General features: G+C 49.8%; 10 protein-coding genes across 10 annotated transcripts; 5 read left to right on the top strand and 5 right to left on the bottom strand.

Annotated features, from left to right (window-relative positions):
• Positions 1 to 358: 358 nt before the first annotated feature.
• Positions 359 to 2,086, top strand: GGS25DRAFT_521067 (heterokaryon incompatibility protein; the record flags this gene model as incomplete). The annotated part of the gene is made up of 1 exon (XM_049263989.1): positions 359 to 2,086. The coding sequence occupies one exon, from the start codon at positions 359 to 361 to the stop codon at positions 2,084 to 2,086; it is 1,728 nt and encodes a 575-aa protein (XP_049118234.1).
• GGS25DRAFT_488186 (uncharacterized protein) lies at positions 1,851 to 2,910 on the bottom strand. The gene is made up of 2 exons (XM_049260784.1): positions 2,288 to 2,910; positions 1,851 to 2,229 (listed from the first exon to the last, which is right to left on the bottom strand). Exons 1-2 carry the CDS (start codon positions 2,535 to 2,537, stop codon positions 2,219 to 2,221), a joined length of 261 nt encoding a protein of 86 aa, XP_049118235.1. The 5' UTR covers positions 2,538 to 2,910; the 3' UTR covers positions 1,851 to 2,218.
• A 17-nt stretch (positions 2,911 to 2,927) lies between these two features.
• Positions 2,928 to 5,161, bottom strand: GGS25DRAFT_488189 (FAD-binding domain-containing protein). The gene is made up of 3 exons (XM_049260785.1): positions 4,884 to 5,161; positions 4,375 to 4,801; positions 2,928 to 4,283 (listed from the first exon to the last, which is right to left on the bottom strand). Exons 1-3 carry the CDS (start codon positions 5,082 to 5,084, stop codon positions 3,253 to 3,255), a joined length of 1,659 nt encoding a protein of 552 aa, XP_049118236.1. The 5' UTR covers positions 5,085 to 5,161; the 3' UTR covers positions 2,928 to 3,252.
• A 244-nt stretch (positions 5,162 to 5,405) lies between these two features.
• GGS25DRAFT_488190 (HET-domain-containing protein) lies at positions 5,406 to 8,466 on the bottom strand. The gene is made up of 3 exons (XM_049260786.1): positions 7,849 to 8,466; positions 7,742 to 7,783; positions 5,406 to 7,599 (listed from the first exon to the last, which is right to left on the bottom strand). The coding sequence occupies exons 1-3, from the start codon at positions 8,225 to 8,227 to the stop codon at positions 5,690 to 5,692; spliced, it is 2,331 nt and encodes a 776-aa protein (XP_049118237.1). The 5' UTR covers positions 8,228 to 8,466; the 3' UTR covers positions 5,406 to 5,689.
• Positions 8,467 to 8,593: 127 nt separating this feature from the next.
• GGS25DRAFT_488192 (Bet v1-like protein) lies at positions 8,594 to 9,551 on the top strand. Its single transcript, XM_049260787.1, has 3 exons — positions 8,594 to 8,977; positions 9,046 to 9,179; positions 9,272 to 9,551. The coding sequence occupies exons 1-3, from the start codon at positions 8,896 to 8,898 to the stop codon at positions 9,491 to 9,493; spliced, it is 438 nt and encodes a 145-aa protein (XP_049118238.1). The 5' UTR covers positions 8,594 to 8,895; the 3' UTR covers positions 9,494 to 9,551.
• A 639-nt stretch (positions 9,552 to 10,190) lies between these two features.
• Positions 10,191 to 11,393, top strand: GGS25DRAFT_514100 (UROD/MetE-like protein; the record flags this gene model as incomplete). The annotated part of the gene is made up of 1 exon (XM_049262954.1): positions 10,191 to 11,393. The coding sequence occupies one exon, from the start codon at positions 10,191 to 10,193 to the stop codon at positions 11,391 to 11,393; it is 1,203 nt and encodes a 400-aa protein (XP_049118239.1).
• Positions 11,394 to 11,636: 243 nt separating this feature from the next.
• On the bottom strand, positions 11,637 to 13,640 carry GGS25DRAFT_254634 (calcium-dependent phosphotriesterase). The gene is made up of 3 exons (XM_049257219.1): positions 12,956 to 13,640; positions 12,779 to 12,842; positions 11,637 to 12,700 (listed from the first exon to the last, which is right to left on the bottom strand). Exons 1-3 carry the CDS (start codon positions 13,207 to 13,209, stop codon positions 11,693 to 11,695), a joined length of 1,326 nt encoding a protein of 441 aa, XP_049118240.1. The 5' UTR covers positions 13,210 to 13,640; the 3' UTR covers positions 11,637 to 11,692.
• Positions 13,641 to 13,668: 28 nt separating this feature from the next.
• On the bottom strand, positions 13,669 to 15,538 carry GGS25DRAFT_521074 (cytochrome P450; the record flags this gene model as incomplete). Its single annotated transcript, XM_049263990.1, has 5 exons — positions 13,669 to 13,794; positions 13,869 to 14,189; positions 14,308 to 14,541; positions 14,617 to 14,686; positions 14,757 to 15,538. 5 exons carry the CDS (start codon positions 15,536 to 15,538, stop codon positions 13,669 to 13,671), a joined length of 1,533 nt encoding a protein of 510 aa, XP_049118241.1.
• A 2,015-nt stretch (positions 15,539 to 17,553) lies between these two features.
• GGS25DRAFT_521075 (uncharacterized protein) lies at positions 17,554 to 18,270 on the top strand (the record flags this gene model as incomplete). The annotated part of the gene is made up of 1 exon (XM_049263991.1): positions 17,554 to 18,270. The coding sequence occupies one exon, from the start codon at positions 17,554 to 17,556 to the stop codon at positions 18,268 to 18,270; it is 717 nt and encodes a 238-aa protein (XP_049118242.1).
• On the top strand, positions 18,197 to 19,601 carry GGS25DRAFT_254801 (uncharacterized protein). Its single transcript, XM_049257220.1, has 2 exons — positions 18,197 to 18,472; positions 18,529 to 19,601. The coding sequence occupies exons 1-2, from the start codon at positions 18,328 to 18,330 to the stop codon at positions 19,116 to 19,118; spliced, it is 735 nt and encodes a 244-aa protein (XP_049118243.1). The 5' UTR covers positions 18,197 to 18,327; the 3' UTR covers positions 19,119 to 19,601.
• Positions 19,602 to 19,745: the final 144 nt, after the last annotated feature.

Genomic DNA, 19,745 nt, shown 5'->3' on the forward strand with positions numbered 1-19,745 from the left:
TTTTTCTACGGAAAGTGCTCCTTTGGACTTGAATCTCCGAGCTGAATCTCCCTTTTAATAACATTTTGAACACTTTTTTCTTTTGTTCCACTATGGATCCATCACGGAGATACTATTATTATCATTTCAACTCATTCGCTTAACACTCTCTCCGGTGTCATATATAGGCGTCAGCAGCAATGGGGGGTTTTTGTGACCAGACAGACAGTGGCTGTGCTTTGGGAGTCCTCACCCATCATTCTTTTTTTCTCTCCATCCATAAAACGTTTTCTTGATATCCATATCAGAATATCCTGAATAATCCTATCCTCAAGTTCTTGACTACGACGACTTTTGAATACGGAATGCAAAATCCAAGATGCGATTAATCAATACCAATACGTTAGAGCTGGAAGAGTTCCAGGGGAATCAAGTTCCCCCATACGCTATTCTATCACACACATGGGGGAGTGAAGAAGTTTCCTTTCAAGAATGGCAGAATGGCAGCCAATTGCGTCGCAGATGGAGCCGCAGATGGAGTCGTAAGGAGGGCCTCAAGAAGATTTTGAATGCCTGTCGCCAGGCGAGGAAGGATACGCTGAATTATTTATGGTGCGACACGAATTGCATTGACAAGTATAGCTCGGCCGAGCTGTCTGAAGCAATCAACTCCATGTTCTCCTGGTATCGAGGCGCCGATGTCTGCTATGCTTACTTGGCAGATGTAATCCAAACCGAAGACTCCGAGAAACCTATGAGTAAAAGCCGCTGGTTTACTCGTGGATGGACTTTACAGGAGTTACTGGCCCCCAAGAAGATGGTATTCTACGATGCAACATGGAGTCGAATTGGTACTAAGACGGAACTATATTGGGGGTCCATCATTTCTAGCACCACCGGCATTTCTCTTCCATACTTGGTGTCTGGAAATATTTCGTCCGCTACTATTGCGGAGAAGATGTCCTGGCTAGCCAAGCGAACAACAACGCGGGTCGAAGACATGGCTTACTGTATGCTTGGAATCTTTGGCTTGAACATGCCTTTGCTCTACGGAGAGGGTTCTAGGGCCTTTGTGAGGCTGCAAGAGGAACTGATCAAGATCTCTAATGACCAAACCATATTCTGTTGGACTTGGTTCGAAGATTTTGACGTCCTCCCGGATGAATGGGGTAGCCTGTTGGCTCCTTATCCCAAAGCATTCATGGACTGTGATCAATTCAAAACCATAGAATCAACGCATAGAGTTGCGACATATGCCATGACCAATGCAGGACTTTCAATTCAGATGCCATACGTCAGAGCCTCCCGCCATTATTACATGGTTTTACATGTCACCAAGAAAGGACAGACGTCACCTTTCATGATTCCACTCCTGAATACACACAAAAGCGGTATATGGACACGAGAGCGGTTTCCGCCTTTACCAATCCCATGCGAGTATCCCCTTCTCAAAGACTTGGAGGAGCAACGTTTCATCGTGGAACCCCATTCAACCAATTCCAGCAGGAACTCCATACTGGTTAGACCATACAAGCAATATGGAGTACTACTCACCTTCAATAATCCAGATGCCTTCTGCCTAGATTATGACGCTGTGCGGGTAATGGGAGGGACCTGGGATCGGAGTCTCGGTGTTATTTACTTGGATGTAGACCAGAATCCCGAGGCTGACAACAGGGGCTATGCCGGTGTTGTTGAGTTCCCTCGCGCTAATCCTTTATATGGGGGACCAACCCACTTAACTATTTCGTTCTCCATCATGCCATTTCAGGATGATAGGAAAGTCCTCGAGTTCTCTTGCAAAATCCTGGACTCGGACTCTTCTTCTCACGCCGCGCCTACCGGGGTCAGATTCATCCGCGATGAAGAAAGTGACGGAAGCATGGCCCCAAGCGAAAAGAACGACCCGGAGCTAAGAGATATATCGAACTCGGACACGCCAAGGGTATATTCTAAAAAGGCAGAGGCATCAGTACTGTTGTTTTCACAGCCATTTCATGACCATACTCGAATATACGACGATAGTCGGCGCACAACCATCCTACATGCGCATATTCTAGATCATAGCCGGGACGATAGCCAGTTCAGTCGGGATCTAGCTTTCTAGATTGAGGAACTGCAATCGTTTTGCTTAGGTTAGGCCATTTATCGTGTCAAGTTGCGGTGGTTGGTGACACGGGCTGCTCTCCCCCCAGTAGCCGGGCTATACGCGGTCTTTTCCGGAACAGCTAAACCAGCTCTACTGAAAAGGTTTGTCATGCTACCTCTCAGTCCTTTCAGCGGATGTCAAACTCATCATGATGACTAGGCGTCAAAACATCGACCGCGGCTTTGCGCTGGTGGAGAAGAGGCGGAGCGCCTGCTGCAGGCGGGAAAAGATACTGTAGTATCAGTCCCGCCCATGGCGACAGGTACCCAGCAAATATGCGCTGCGCTGAGATCTTGGATACATGGAGAATATCGTCTGGATCGTCGCCTGTGAGGCTCAGTGTGAGTGCAAGTTGGTCGAAGGAATTGGCGTGCTCGGTGGCTCCTTGAAGCAATAGACTCCGGCGCATCTCCCCGGCTCGCTTCCCTACGTAGACTGGGTAGCTGGAGGTGGAAAGGGCATGATTAATGATGGTACCCACCTAGGTATTTGACGTGATAATATGAGTAGATGCCTACCTACCTTACCTGGGTGTTAATCAAGGGAGCCTACAATGGCTGACATACTAGCCTTAGGTAAATTGGAAGCACCACCTACAGCGGCGTGGTGTCGCATTATATCTGGTGGATTGATGAACTGAGGGCTGTATATAGTTTAATCTCACCAATTACATTTAATCTCACCAATTACATGTACCTATGAATCTTTCTTCATATCTAACAGTCACTGCATAGGTACTAGGTATGTAGGTACCTAGTTAAATATCAATCACAGATACCCACCCTCCCTCTTTCAACTCTCCTGCTGCAGATTCGTTACGTACACGTAGTTCAAATCCAGACCTTGAAGGCTTTGCTCAACCACACTATGTAGGCAGGTACCTAGACAAGATGTACCCGTAACCCTCCTTCCTGCCTGCTACGCAAGGTGTACCTGCAATTCAGTTGATTTCTTGATATAGGTTCGAGTTATATACCCTAGGTAGGTACCATATCACGACAGCGCCTACCTACGATATAATTACCCCCATGTCAAGCCAACTCTACCTCTCGTCGTATACTCCTTTTGAAATTATTCGTCAAACCAACATATCAACATATCTGTCCAACGGACTTACCTCACCATCAACTCTCCCCACCAGCCCACTGTACCGGCGCCCCCTGAAACTTGAAATACCCCGGATTCAACTCCTGGAAAACGCGCTGCGGGTCGTATCTCCCCGCTATCTCCTCCAACCTAGCCTTGTTCTTGCCCCCGTAGCTCGTTAACGGATCCTGGAACTGGCTCGCGTAATTCATATACAGAAAGGGGTGATCTAGCCCGCGTTCCCTTGCCAGCTCCCGCACCCGAGACATGATGTTCGACGTGGACGTCAGCACCTGCGCATCGTCCGAGCGAAGCTGCCAAAAGGGCGATGGGGTTATAAGCAAGAGCGGGTCCGTGCCGCCGCTAATGCCGAGCGCGTTGCCACCGTGGCGGTCCATCTCGCGGAGCTGGGGGACCGTTATAATCTGAAAGCTTATGGAGGGGCAGAAGCCCGTCAGATTCAAGATGGGGGCTGATTCCTCCTGGAAGATCGTCAGGATGTCCAACACCAGCTGCTTGTCCACGTACGTGGTGAGGTCCCACAAGCTCTGTCGTCGGCCGGAGGCGTTGACGATTGCGATCTCAACCGTGAGGTTCGAATGCGACGTGATCCTCGTCGTGTCCTGGAGCATGTTTTCCACACGAAAGAAGTCGTCGAAAACTGGGGGATGATGCTCCCCTGGTGGAGGCAGATCCGTGTGACCGACGATGATGGACGAAATCCACATCTTGTAAGGCTGGGCATAGGCAAACGACACGATAAGTGCCGCATGCGGATCTTGCACAGACCCCTTTTCGGCATAGTTCAGCATCGCGTCGATCAAGGCGGGCTTCGCGCTGTGCATCTCCCACCCGAGGAACCCACCCCACATCTGCTCGTGCGGGAGTGTGCTCGCGACGAACTGGGTGACGAGGCCAAAGTTGCTGCCGCCGCCTTTGAGGGCCCAGAATAAGTCGGGGTGCGTGTTGGAGTCGACGGTTAGGATTTCTCCTGACCCGAGGACGATTTCATAGCTGAGCATGTTGTCGCAGGTCCATCCGTGCTCACCACTGAAGAATGAAATCCCCCCTATAAGGTATTTCTAGGTAAGTAGGGTAGTAAGAAGAGATAGGGAAAGGGGGGGAGGTGGCAGAGTTAGCAGAGAAAGCCATAGACCTACCGCCCAGTGCCAATCCACCTACCCCAACATTCGCTGTACGACCCCCCGCCATCGTCAAATTAACCTTCTCCAACGCCGTGTACACATCCAACCAAGTGTTCCCCGGCCCAATTGCCACGGATTTCCCATCGGGGCTTATGTCTACGTGCTTCATCTGCGCGAAATCGATAGTGATGCCCCCGTCGCTATTCGAACCACCTCGAAAAGCGGCGTGACCACCCCCTTTAGCGACAAAGGGGCACTCGGTAACGCGAGATAGTAGGATGGCGACAGACACGTCTTCGGCGTCGGCCGGGCGGACGAAGCACCGCGGGTACGTGTCCTGCGACTGCTGCAGCGACCAGAAGCTGGAACGCGACGCTTCGTAGGAAGCTGAGCCGGGAAGGTCGACGCTAGAGGGGCCGAATATGCTGGCGAGGGTGTTACACTAGGTATGCAAGTGAGAAAGGTGGCGGAATTGGGGGTCGGAGGTAGGTACATAGGTAGGCAAGTTGGCGAGCAAAACTCACTGCTAGTGAACACGAGCATATATCTTGATCTTGCCTGTTTAGGCCTACGAGAAGCTCATGCAGATAATCAGACGTGATGACGCCCTTTTCTAAAAGCGCTTGACCTAGACCAGAGCGGAAATTGGAGGTTGACGAGGGCTCAACGCCACTCGCTAATGTAGCGAATAGAGTTGGTATAAGATACCATAGTAATAATAGCATTTTCGATGATTTGACTATGGAACTGTGATGAAGAAGAGAAAGGGGAGAAGAGAGAGGGGAGAAGAGAGAGGAGAAGAAGCTTATTCGCATTGCAGGAACTGCGTGGAAGCCACTTATGTAGGCAGTAGCTACTGCTGCTACCCAGATGCTGTGTCGTACGAAATGCAAGCCCATTTTCTTATTTGGACACTGCAGGTGCACATCGAAGTGCTCAGGAAGTTCCGGCATCGTGGTACTGGATACACCAACCGAGCTTTTGTAGATACCACTTTGGAATTTATAAAAAGCGCGCGATATGCTTATAAAGACGCGTGATGGATATTTGGTAAGATTGTTAAAATAGAGATTGGTATAGTTACTAGGTATATAGATGGGCACATATCCTGAGCGAAAATCCTCTACAACTACATAGCAACCATCGCTGTATATATCTAGTAGTAGCGACACTATAAATATAAAAGTCCTTATCCAGCAGGATCTCTATCTCAGCCTCAACAATTCGATACCTCGTACAGTTAGCATCCCCCACAAGTGCAAGTATACCAGCCTTGCCCAGTAATAGTCGTGTGAATCTTCCTATCCTCTCTCCCTATTTAGGTACCTGCCTAAATAATCTCCACAGTCCGCACCGGGCGATCCCAAAAGTATTTCAATCCACCACCTTCCTCCGCAAACGCATAGAACGTCCCGACTCGAAGATACTTTCCTGGCTGCGATGACGCAGGGTGGATGACGAGCCCATAGGCCGACCTGTTCTTATCTCCGATTCTCGACGACGAGTTCATGTTGCAGCACCGGTCCGAGTTGGTGGAGTACTCGGAAAAGTCTAGTGATAGTACCGTTCTCGTAACTTCATCTTCCTTTTCGTCTGCTGCATTGTTGGTTGTATCATGGTGATGTCGTTCACGCTCCATTTTCTTCTTCTCTGCCCACTTTCTTAGCGGGCTGGATTTGGATCGTCTTTCTAGAGAGTGACTGCTTTTGTCACAATTGGTGTGTGTATTAGTCCACGTCGTACATCCTTTCCCCTCGTCACCCGTAGGTAGTGGTAATGCACGTGGTGGTTTTTTACTCCAATCGGTCTTATTGTAACTTCCAAGCAGCAGTAGCGAAAGCCCTTGTAAGGACTCACCGTCTTCCGACACGTTCCAATCCAGATGAATATTCGCTATACGGGTACGACTATTGTTCCCTTCATACATAACGGCATATCCCTCGTGCGGGTGCGTGGTTGATGGGACCGGTATGACTACTCCGTGGATAGTCAATATCCCGCTTTTCACCCTGCCCAAGGGGTTCGCGCCAGCTAACGAGACTGAGGTGCGAGTTATGATACATTCTTCGTTGATGACCGACGCATAGCTCGTCTGACCTGGCAAGGGAGCAAGCCCAGCATGGCCAAAGTCAATATCGTGGCTTCGGCTGGCCCAACTCCACGATGGTGCGAGGTACCGCTTTGGAGATTGCAAGTCCTCGATCAATGTTTCCTTGCGCACCTGATATTTCTTCTTAAGCTCGGCGGACCAATATAAGTCAAAGTGTGGAACCAGATGGCCTGCGAGGTATCCCTGCGAGCAGTCACCAAGTAGTCGATTTACCAACCCTGAAACGGCCGGAAGTTTATCGGTGTCGTTTGTGAGCTTCCGTCGCGAGTATTTCTCAATCAGAAGGATCCATTCGTGATAGTCTTGTAAGTTTAGCCGGCTAGGTAGCATTCTTCCGCTGTTTGCGACTTTTGTGCAAGAACCTTCGGACTGAGTCGGTTCAGAAACTTCTGGTTCCGCATACGTGGTCAATACGTGCATTCTAGTACTACCAATCATGAGAACTCGTTGCGATAATTTGAATTCCTGGAGTGCCCATGATCGCGAAGCCCAAGTGCTATACTCGATATCCCAGAGCAGCTCAATCCATCTTGACACGAATAGATCGGCTGGGGGTTCGGGTTCTACCCTGGTCGTGTTCAAAGCTCTTTGTTGGAATCCTTGCTGGCAAGTCGTAGAAGCAGGTGTACAAATGGTTAGCGTAGCGTTCTGGTACACGAGTGCCATCCGTGAAGACTCCCTATCCCAGTCCTTCAGATCATCCTGGACTATGCAAATTGCATCGATCCAGATATATGGTATCTTCAGGGCTCGGGTGACTTCAATGGCGTCGCGAAGGATTGGGGAGACTTGGTCGACCTGGAAGCCGTTCAGTCGACTGTTCAAGGAACATCGGTCTGTTTTGAACTGTATGGAGGCGTCTTCCGGGGGACCCCAACAGTAGCTCAAGGCCGTATAGGATATCTCGGTCGGCTGCGAGAATGTGGGGTCATATTTGGTCTCAACAAGTCGACATGGATCACACGCTTCGTTCCCAACGGCGATTAGACGAGTCGGATATATATCACCATTCATGGACGATCTTTTATAACTGCTAGTTTTGATGTTTCTCATAATCATCTCAATGTTCTCGGCACATAGGGTACGATCACTCTTAGGGAGTTCTAGCCCAACCCATCGGGTACCGGTTCCTGAAATGGCAGCAGTTAGCACTGCCCATAGGTAGGTACATAATAAGTACCTAGTGCCATAAAGTGTAATAGAGGGTACAATCTTTATTAGCTGCGGTTATATTTTATCGGTTTGAACAGATATGAAAATAATATCTCTCACCTCTCAGGGGTCCATTCTCGAGGAAGTGTAGATATGTCATATCTAGAAATTCTAAGCATCAGAAAAGTGCTTACAGTGTAAGGCTTTGAAACAAGTTGGGCACATACCTATCTCATCGTTCCTAGTCCATACCATCTGTGCTACCAGCTTGAGCTGAGTAATATCACCCGATCTCCCAACTAAATCGGAGACATCCCATAAATAGAAAAAAGATATGTGAACCTTTTGATAAGAATTTCGTCCATGATTCTGGATGGCTTCCCTTAGCACAGAGCAAAAGTGGCAACCACCCCGAGCAGACTCGGAGAGCTCTGGTAAATCAGGCAATGTGTCTTGAAGCCAGTAGTCGATGGGGATTACTCCGTAGCTTGGCCAAAATTCAGTCGTGGGGCGCGTTGCTCCAGGTGTATTCATCACTGCCTCCCAGATTGAATCATTGCATTTATGAAATTGACATCTCTGGCATAAAGGCGTATGTCGAAACATTGTGGTGTAGGGTTGATTTAAGGGACAGAGTTGGTTTGAGGGAAAGGGAAACAGAAAGAGAAAGAGTAAATCGGCTCATGGCCTCTAGATATATACCTGACATGGTGATATAAGTGATAGAAGAGATATATCCATCGCATACATATGAGCGTTTGTGGAAAACCCATAACTATCAGCGAATGGAAGCTGAAATTGTACTATGTTGAGTACACACATCAATGATAGGGTAGTTGAATGTTGTAGGTTCTAGATTGCACACTAATAGGGGCTGATAGTCTAGGCGCATATTGACAGGCCTGAGACAGGGGGCCCACAAATCTGTATTGTATTGTATTGTACGGCGTACCTACCTTCTCCAAAGATCGATCTGCCTAGCACTGCCTGCCCCTCATGCGGTGACGTTATGACTTCGTTTGCTGCAGGCACAAAGGAGCTCAGCTTGCTTCATAGTGCCTACGTAATAGTACATACATAGTAGGAAGCTGGCTTCCACTACATATCCTAGGTAGTAAGGGTAGTGGTAGTATACCTCGCAGCTATCTCCATAACCTACCAAAGCATTTCAACATTGAATTTTCCAAACTTCGATCTCACCCAGATTTTAAAAAATTAAAGCACACAAACCAACAAACCCACACAGGCTCAGAAATCCAAATCATCAGCATACAATGTCGATCCCAACTTCTACCTCCGTCGTCGAGTCCGCTGTCATCAAGGCACCACTTAGCAGCGTCTGGCATCTTATCAAGAGTAAGCACTGCCCTCCCTTTGTAGTTGATGCTGCGCCACTGTGCATGGCTAACAAGATGCCATTCCAGTCCAGGACTTTAGCAACTTTTGGTCCGCCCTCAAGTCCAGCCAGTACGTTAAGGGTACCAACAATGAGGCCGACGTCGTCCAGTGGACCTTTAAAGATGGAACCCAACTCGAAGTGAAGCAGGAGGAACACAGCGTACGTTGATTCTGTGTTGCGGTACCTAGGCCTTAGCCTTCAGGGATTGGTATACACAAATTAATTCAATATTGTACTAACATTGCCTCAAGACAATCAATCACTATATCACGTACAGCGTCATCACTGCCAAGCCCGAGCTTTCGTATTCTTCGGTCCTCTCCACCATCCGTTGCTATGCGATCACATCAGGTGAACTCGAGGGAAGCACCTTTGTCGAATGGACTGGTAACTTTTCCAGCGACGCCGACGCAGGTATGTGTGATTGCCCATCTAGTTACGCCCCACCAGTGATCGCTGTGTCAATATGCTAGACACCTTTGGCATGAATGTGCTAATGAGATGACGACAGGTGTTATCCAGGATGCCAAGTTCAAGCGTCGCGATGCCCTAGCTGACTTGGCTAAGGCTGCGACAAAGAAATAAAGCCATCAATGACGAGCAAATGAAGTGTGTTAGGAGAGTCCAAAATATAACTCTGAGGTTACCTCAATAAGCCCATTATATTGGACAGCATTGTTAGACTGGATGTCTGCCTACCTACGTAGGTAGGCTATGGCATACTATCAGTATTGACACATAGTTTTCCTGCTGTTGAGAACAGCTCTGTGTATATTGCCTATCTACCAGGTAGGTATGTAGGCAGGTAACGAGCCAACCACAATGATTAGCCACCAGTCTAAAGAAGACCAAACGTGTAACTATTTTGAGCACAATATCTTCACGTCAGAAAAAAAAAGGCATTATTAGCAAAGTCAAGGAATATATGTCTAGGTGGTATTTCAGGATTCTGACCTAACCATAGACATGAGCCATACTCGTTAAGGAAGAGACCGCAACCGCAACAAGCGGCTATTCTGAAAGTGAGGGGTTGGTATCTGTTCATCATCTCCACAATCTGTTCAAGGTTCCTGCTTATTTACTCCAGTACTCAAGTGATTTACAACTTCGAATCATAGTTATCTAGATTCCTAGGCTACTAATACGTAGTTATATGACCGAATAAATAATATGGCGCCACCTTTTAGATTCGATCACGTAGGATCGCTGTTGCGACCCCAGTCTCTGTTAGAGGCTCGCTCATCGCTGTCCTCGCCATCTCAGATGTATTCGTTGGATATACCGCAGTCTATTAAGAAGGCGGAAGCCCAAGCTATTCAAGATGTAGTACAAGAACAGTTGGAGAGAGGAGTTCGACCTATTACAGATGGCGAATACGCTCGTCATATATACTACGGTGGCTTCTTCGAAAAACTCTCTGGATTCGAGGCTCAGCCAAATCTTCCCATCCCGGATGCCTTCCGAACCGATTTCCCGACGACCACGGGGCTCGCCAAGATAGGAGCCAAGACCCGGGCCGCCGTGGTTTGCACCGGCAAGATTGAATACAAGGACTCCCCTTATCTTCCGGAGTGGCTTACACTGCGAAGCAACCTGCCCCAAGAGTTGTGGCGCGAGGCAAAGCTGACCATGCCAGCGCCCAACTACCAGCACATACAGCTTAAACCCGGCACCGCGTGGACCCCGGGATCGGGCTATACATCGGACCAGCAGTACTTCGACGACCTCGCCAAGTGCTACGCCGCCGAGCTGCAAACGCTCTACGACGCCGGCCTCCGCAACATCCAGATTGACGATCCGCACCTGGTGTACTTCTGCTCCCCCCAGTTCCGGGACGGGTGTCAAAAGGACGGCACAGACGTCGACGCGCTCCTGGACCTGTACACGCGGACGCACAACACGCTCCTCGCGAACAAGCCGGCGGACCTGCACGTGGGCGTGCACCTGTGCCGCGGCAACATGTCCGGATCGATGCACTTCATCTCGGGCACGTACGAGCGGATCGCGCACAAGCTCTTCAACGAGACGGACTACCAGACGTACTACCTCGAGTTCGACGACCTCGAGCGCACCGGCGGGTTCGAGCCGCTGCGGTTTTTGCCGAGGGGGAAGAACGTGGTGTTGGGGCTTGTGTCGACGAAGACGGCGGAGCTGGAGGACCCGGGGAATGTTAAGGAGAGGATTAATGTTGCGGCGTCGGTGATTGCTGAGGCGCAGGGGGTAAGTAAGGAGGAAGCGCTGCAGTGTCTGGCGCTTAGTCCGCAGTGTGGGTTTAGTAGTAGTAGCTTGGCGGGTGGGAAGGGGATGACGGCGGAGATTATGTGGGGGAAGTTGAAGCTTGTTAGGGATGTAGCTTGTGAAGTTTGGAAATAATGCGTGTGGTGTTAGTACATAGGTATCTACATAACTACCTAGGTAGGTAGGGAGGAGGCATGTTTTCACACTCCGGGTACAAAGCCAACAACGAGCAGCTGTCCTCTACTAGGTACGAGGTATACTTATATAGTAGCCTTGCCAAGGGAAATAGAAGTAGACAAGTAAATGCTACCTTGACACACTGCGTCAGTCCCACTATCGTCCTTTCAGTGAAGTGGCCCCTATTCCCTATCCCCCCCCCCCTCTCTCCAAGTCCCAGCCTCGGAAGTTACCACAAACCACAACTCCCCCACCCCTCACGCCAACGCCGCCGCAAAGTCAATCCTCGAAGCAACAATATTCGGCGCCACCAACCCCGTCATAAACAGCCACCCCTCCCTCTTCCCACCATTAGCCTTCGGATCAATCGCGACCAGCGCCGCCGTCGTCACGCCGCGCATCGCGCTCCCGTCATCCGAGAACAGGATCCGAGGGGTTTCTTTTTCTTCTCCGGCCGATGAGGAAGAGGTGGTGGTGGAGGAGGAGATCCCGGCGCGCGCAGGCAGGTACCACACCATACTCGGCATCAGCGCGCTGCCCGTGCCGTCCGTGATGGACGCCGCGAAGTCGAGCCCGCGCCCCATGCCGGGGATCAGGTACCCGCTGTAGTCCGGGCCATCGCTGACGCCGGCGTATGGGTCGGAGAAGTAGGACGGGTTGTCGACGATGCTGTCGGAGGGGATGGAGTGCGAGACGGTTAGCTGCAGTGGGCTGGAGTTGGGATTCTGGTCCGGGCGCGGAGCGAGCGAGCCAAAGGAAATACTCCCGCCCGCGGCGTCGCCGAGCAGGACTTGGCCGTCTGGCCCCCAGGCTAGGCCGTTGGGGGTGGATAGGGGGGCGAGGAGAACGGCGGCCGTCACGTTGTTTTCGTGGATCTGCACGTGCGTCACGTCGGACCATGGCCGGCGCACCATGTCCTCGACCAACCGCAGGAGCCCCTCGCGGTAGTAGTGGTCGTTGGTCACGAGGAACTCATTCTCCGAAAGCGCGAGTAGGTCGTTCGGCGTCCGGATCAAGGGGTGCGATATACTCCGTACATGCGACGCGGTGACGCTTCCTACCGTGTGCACGAAGAGTTCGACGCGCGAGGCGGCTTTGGGTTGCTCCGGGGCGGTTTCGGTCCAGAGGGGGTTCGGGACGTGGTTTATGACGAACATGTACACGATGTTTGGGTCCGAGGGCGGGGTGTAGAGGCTCACTCCGTGCGGCACGAAGGGCTGCGATGGGTCGAAGTTGAGGAGGGTGAGTTCTTGGGATTTGAGGGTCTGAATAAGCGAGTCGGTGGTTAATGTAAGCGAGTTTCCTGATTAGGCAATTGGTAGGTAAGTATGGACGGATCTTACCGTCGGATCGATCACGACTAGTCCCCCGTAAGCCGGGTTTTCCGGGTGGGCTAACGTGCCAGCTCTGTGTGGGTTTGTAAGCATTGTAAAGAGGTATCATTGTGATTATTGATTTCCGTAGCTCCGTAGGCTAATAAACCTGGGGTCTTCAATTTTACGAAAAAAAGACCCACTTACCCCGGAAACCACCCCGCGGCCTTTTCGATGTCGCGCATACATGCGGTGTACAGCATGCCGGAGGACTCATGGTAGTGGATATCCTCGCACGCAACGGTGTTCTCGATCACGCGGTTCTCGATCCCGTGGACGTTCTGCCATGATTCGAGAGGCCTGAACAGGCCCATAATAATGGCTTCCTGCTTCACGGGGGTGTATAGGAGTGCGGAGAACACGCCAACCACGATCACGGCTAAGTATAGAAGAGCTGCCATGGTAGTGGGAATGCTAGCTAACTAGTCGCAACCTAAGCTTTTTTTTCTTAAAAAAATATCTTGGAAAAACCCCCCGGGAGAGTCGAAAGAAAAGGAAAGATAAAAGACAAGATGAGACATGTCTTGGTCTGGTGGAGTTAGGATTTTATGTAGCGGAGTGGCACAATCCCCAAGTTGAGGGGGCACGCACTAGGTACGACATTATACGACGATCGCGATCCATCTGATCCATCTATACTACCTTAGGCAAGTAATCGAACTACTTATACTACCTAGTAAGGTGCCAAGGGTCGTCGTTCCTGTAAGCTTACAATGCAGTATGCATCAAAGATTTGATGTCACAGAGTTGTGTTGTATCATAGAACAGATCGATATTATATTTAACATTGATTTGTACAAGTTTGATCTACCTATACCGCTGTTATAGTAGATAAAGATAGAAAATGCCAAGCCGACTCTTCAGCAGGCAAGTATGTCACACTCGGTGACCCTCACGATGAGATCTTCTTCGATGGCAAGCGCATGGTAGAAGGTTGACATGGGCTTCTCGGGGTTCATGAGCTGGAAGTCAAAGTATCGGAATAGCTAGAGTTTCTGGGTTAGCTATGCAACCTAACCTAGGTTATTATACCTAGTGCCTCGGTAGTTAGGTCACTTACCTCGAAGAATACTTTGTTCAGCTCCATCATTGCGATCGGTTTCCCGGCGCACGCCCACCGGCCACTGCCGAATGTAAGCTCGACATGCCGTCTCATGTCAGCGGCCGTCTTGCTGTCAACCTCGAGGTACCGCTCCGGCCGGAAGAAATCCGCATCCTGGCCGAATGCGGCCCTGGAGCGCGAAACGGCGTGGAAGTTCATCCCAACTGCCGTTCCGCCGGGGATGAATTTCCCGTCGATCATGTCACCCTCCTCGGGTACCTCCTTGAGTGTCAGGCCTAGGAGGGAGGGGCGTATTCGCAAACCCTCGTATACTATTGCCTGTTTAATCATATCGATCAGATTAGGGGCTCAATTGTATGTTCAGGTGTTTTAGGTGTCTAAGTAGATACCTAGTACCTAGTACCTACTAGGTAGAAAGGGGAAAGGGGCTGCGAACCTGGAGATATGGCAATTCTTTAGCCTCGGACATTTTGATGGGACTTGATACTCTTCCTTCCCGGACAGCGGTCGCAATCTCGCGCTTCAGCTGTTGGTATACTCGTGGTGTCGATATTACGTAGAGCATGGTGGTCCGAATTGTCGTGGCACTGGTATCGGAGCCGGCGAGAAACATGAACAGTGTCTCTACCTGACATTCGGCTTGCGAGAGGCCGTGCTTGATGAATGACTCCTTCAATAATCGTAGACATTAGTTACATTGATTTTCTTTTCTTTTTCTTTAAAAAATTGTGAAGTTGATACATACCACCATCGTCGTCGCCTTCGTCTTATCACGGGTAGGCTGAAACAGCTCTCTTACTCTATCATTGGCCATTCTGCGCGTGAATCATTTAGCAATCTTGTGTAGATGAGGTCGAGATAAGACAGAATTGAGAAGCAACTCACTTCATTGCCTTTCCAGGGCCTGTTTTGTCCTTATCACTCGGGCCAAACAGCTTCAGAAGCGGTGTAAAGAAAATATTCCGCATCCAGGAAACGTCCGACATGAAGCCCGTCATGCGCATAGTCGAGGTTAACGTCTCGTGGATCTGCTCATAGTCCGAGTTGGACTCCAAAGACCCCAACTCCTTTCCGAATGCCAATTTGAAAATCGCATCTATGGTGAAGTATGAAACCGTTGTCGCCAGGTCCATGGGACGAAATACTCCCCCTGCTTCTGGAGATGAGATGTAGTGGTTTCGAATGAGGCGGACGAAGCTTTCGACTTGGGTGTCAACATCAGCCTCGAGGTTAGGAATGTCACGGCCGCTGTATCCAGGCCCGACTTTGGCCTTGTACCTGTCGTGGGCCACTGGATCTTGGATGTTGAACATGGTCAGGGGAGCCACGACAGCCCGAGTGCCAAGGTACCATCCAGATTTCAAGTAGGTGCTCTTCACGCTCGACATGCGCCTGATGACGTCTGGGTCGTCTGTGAGAATCTCGTTGGGGCCCACTCTGATCAGTGAGCCATACTCCTTGCTAGCGGTTTTGAAAGCCTCCAGTTGGATGCCTTTGACGGCGTTGCGAATAAGCCATAGGTAGCTGAATGAGGCCAGCCATGGCCCGGGGACATGGCGGAGACGGTACCATGAATGTATTGTTGATACAATTAGCCAGCCTATGCCCAGGATAGCCACAACGACTGCGAGGCCAGTTGGGTTCAAGACATTAGACATAAGCGCCATTGTCTTGGGCGAGGAGAAAGAGGAAGGGTGAGGGGTGAGAAGTATATGTTGCCTACTGGGTAGGGAAGAAGGAAGAGAGGGAAGGGAGAAAGGTCTAACACATTATACCAACTATATCCCAAGGTACTTGGCAGAGGTATTACGGCTATATATACCTTAGTAAGTCTATACCAACTTATCCCAGACAGGCGCCAGGCACCTCCCATATCCTCATGGCCATGTGATGTACACTAATGCAGTAGACTCACCAACAGGACGTAGCCGCGCCTCTGGCCACATACCGACGTCGCACGGATGTTTCAATGCTGAGGACCTTTTGTTTTTCGGGAGGGATAATATGGCGAGATAGAAACCATGTAGAACCAGTAATGATCGATTGATTTCCAGTTTGGCAGCATTGATAGCCCTGCCTCCATACCAGGTAGGCTCTCATAGAAACGACTAGTGGTGTTGCATTGCAGTCTTTTTGTTAGTTCGGTAGCAATAGCTGAATACCACGCCTGCGGCACAGCACAGGTCAACCTCTATAGTACCTAGTTAGGCCTTTTGAGACAGTGGTAGGTATCATACCAATGACAACGGAAGATCGGACGAGATCCCGAGTAATACTCCGTGTTACCCTCGTGATGGGGTAATGTCACCCCGCGACATAAAAAAAGAGTTGAAGTGAATGCATTATTACCTACCTAGTTAGTAGGTTAGGTGAAGGAAGATAAGCGAATCAAGAAAGCCGCAGTTACCCAGGTAAGGAACTGCTTAGGTATATCATCATGGATGTCACAAGTTGCCCTCTTACTGCTTTACATCCAAGCAGGTGCCTGGTAACTAGTTCCCAAGTTATAATTGTAAGCATATATTTTAGCGCTGTTTGTCAGTACGCCGTAGTTCTCGTTATGGATGATCAGCTTCTTTCTGAACAAAGAGCGTAATAGCGGCTGCGGCGTAGCAGTGAACATCGCTTGTTTAGGCATGCCCCACGCTAATAAAAGAACTTTATCTCTTCGGAATGCCAGATATGGTGTGCATACAAAAATGTGAACATGGGTTGGTGGGCACCATCGTTTCTACTCCAGGGATCTGAATCCCATCGGATATGGGGGCTGCGGAACTTTATAGGGGCTGCGGGGGGTCACTTAATCATCCTTCGGGCCTTTACCTAAGCATGTACTAGTTGAATATGTAGGTATTCAATAGAGCCTCATTTTCTATATGAAAGGATCACTTGTTTCTAAATTTGTGTAAGGTATGTGTGTGTGTGGCCATGTGTGGTATGTACCTATGTAGAAACCAAGTCTTCACGGTCACGTGACTACCCTAAGCTTGACATAGTCCACAACATATCAACATATCGTATATCTTTTCTTCTATAAGACTAACCTCCTTTTCGTTTTCATAATCAGACTCGCATCAGTAAAAGGTATTACTCCTTGTATAAGTGAAAAAGATTCTTTATTTATCTGATTACCTCATTAGACACCTATGTTAGTAGAGCATTCTGTGACATTACTTTGATGTCGCAATATGTACTGCCTGTTATTACAGATATATCTAGATATATACCTAACCACTACAGACATAAAGGTATCTGAGTTTTTTACTATTTCCTAATTCCAATAATCTTTCTTGGCCCCTTTAAGTTATGTGGTTTCTAACGGAAGGGGCGCTTGCTTGTCGTTTCCCACCTGTACACATCCCCAGTGCACCCCCCTATTGTGCGCCCCGTTCCTGAACCTTTCTTCCTTTTTTTCCTTTAGCGTCACAAACTTCAAAGCTGTCAATTACATACCCAAGTTAAGCTCCTACCTTAGATATGTACATATCTAGTAGGTACCTACATTGACATCTTACCATTCATCTCATCTCTTGACACCAGTTCCCCTTATCTAACAATCGGCATATAAGTCTTTATAGCTTACTTAATTCCTTATTCTCTAGAAATTCATCTTTTCTTTCCACTCCAAGAAAGCCTTCGCACAATATTTGCCTAACCGCCGTTGCTACAACCCCTTATCAAGATGTCGAGTTTACCCGCCCCTGAGAATGCCGTGGAGAAGTTGTTCAAAGAATTTATTTCCCTGGGCAACAATATCACCACAAACAAGGAACGCGAGGAAAAATACCAAAGCGACCTCAAAGCCTTCTTAGAATCCGTTGGTTCATCCGAGCAGACCCACCCCGATGAGCCTTGGCTCAAAGAAGTCGTCACCAGAGTACTCGCTCAACAAAACCGCCTTGGGAGCGGGCTTGTTTTTGCGGAGGAAATGAGCCCCTATGTTGTCAAGCCGACTGAACAACATTGGGGAATATACCAGAAGTTGTACGCCGTATGTCTTCGCTGGGCAATGTGGGGGAGATATCGACCGAGCGGACTTCCCGACGTATATGCCTGTATTCAGCGGGACGCTCGCACCCTGGCACTTGTTAACCCCGGCGCGAGAAATCTCCCTGAAATTCCCGATTTCGACCTCCTTCCCCGCATATTTGCTATATCGCCAACATGTGTCCGCTGTGGGAAATTCCCCATGATGTTCTGTGACCTGTGCATGCACAAGACCAGAGGCCGCTTCACCATCGTCGATGTCTACTGCAGCAGGGCTTGTCAGGTGCGTCACTGGGCCGAACACGAGCCGATCTGCACCCGACGCAGGAAGTTCATTCGGTCGGTGATACTCATGAAGAGCTTCTTCGATTCAATCGTGACAAATATCAAGTCCGCCAAGGTCGGAAAATAGGAACACAAACCCGGCGGCTTGGTCTTCATAACGGAGAAGCCTCGATACCTTGAAGCTATGCAAGGAAGCTATGTGACGATCCCACCAGAAGAGACCATAGATCCCAATCTTTCAGCTGAGCAGAGGCTGATGAATGGCTTGGATAAATATGCCCCTGAGGTCCCGCTCATTATCAGCAAACTACAAAAACTGTTGTGGAAAGGTGAGTCAAGTTGGATTTCCAGTACCTAGGACTTATTTTTGCTAACCTCCTCACAGACCTGGTCTCCAAGGTCGAGGTCGTCAGCATCCTCGTGAAGAATTGCGGTCGCCCCATAATCCGCGTCGGACCAAATAACGCCCGAACGTCATCCGCCCTTCGGGCACACCCAGTCCTCCGCGTGACCCTCATCGGGGGCGAAGCCTACGCCGTCGATCTTGCCGGCTTCCGCTTCGGCTGGCACGAGTTGGTGATGCGCTGGAAACACTACGCGCAGCATCGCGTGTACCTGGCTTTCCCGGCCAAGCCGCTCGGCAATATCCGCAGCTTGAAGATGTCGCCGGACAGCCCAGGCTTCGCGATCGCCATGTTCCACCGCAGCATCTTGCGGTTCGCCGCCAACCGCATCCGGGAGAAGTATTGCAGTGACGATTCCCCCGTGGACCTCTCTGCCTTCCTGGGAACCCGCGACCAGGCCCGGTGGACAAGCGAAGCGCTGTCTCTCGTATCTGCCGTAAAAGAAGAGTGCAAGAGACGCGCCGCCCCCCCCTCGGGGGGCTCGGACCGCGGCTGGCTGTACCTGACGGAGAACGGAGAAGTGCGCATCAGCTTCACCCGACTTGACTACCACATCCTCTGCCCGGTCTAGCTGACCAGGGAAGAAGCGGCGCAGCATGAGGGCAAGAGCACGGAGGCGCTTATGGAGATCTGGAGGGCCCGCCTCCAGGGGCATGGCCTCAAGTTTAAAGATCCCGCGCCGTCAAAGCAGGAGTTGGAACAAGGTGTTTCGGTTTTTGAGGGCTTGGGTGATGATTCTGCGTCTGCATCCGCATCTCCACCTGCAGCTATGCTTGATGGTGAGCAATACCCTTCAAGTTCAGCTGAAAGCAGCTAAGCATGGAAAGGGGATGGGTAGTCTTTAGTCAAGCGTGGAGTTTAGGAAATACCCATCTGGATTTCAGGCAGGCATGTTTCGCTTTTGTGTGTGTGTAATGGACTGTACACTACCTAGGGATGGGTACAAACCCAGGATACGAGAAAGTCCCTTTATATTCAAGACAATAATTAATTACCCTAGGCAGATACCTTCGTAATGACTACTATAGGTAAATAATAGAAACTCAACACGAAAGTCTTCAAGTTAAAAGATCGCTTTTTAATATATCGGTATAGTTATAGGTAGGTATACATCTCTTTTCCCCTGACTCATTATCATTACTTTCCAAAGTAAGCAGTACAAATACACTCCGTCGCGATACCGTTCCTTGGACATTCT

This window comes from Hypoxylon fragiforme (genome assembly GCF_022984875.1).
Source record: "Hypoxylon fragiforme strain CBS 206.31 chromosome Unknown GGS25scaffold_4, whole genome shotgun sequence".
Classification (NCBI taxonomy): Eukaryota; Fungi; Ascomycota; class Sordariomycetes; order Xylariales; family Hypoxylaceae; genus Hypoxylon; species Hypoxylon fragiforme.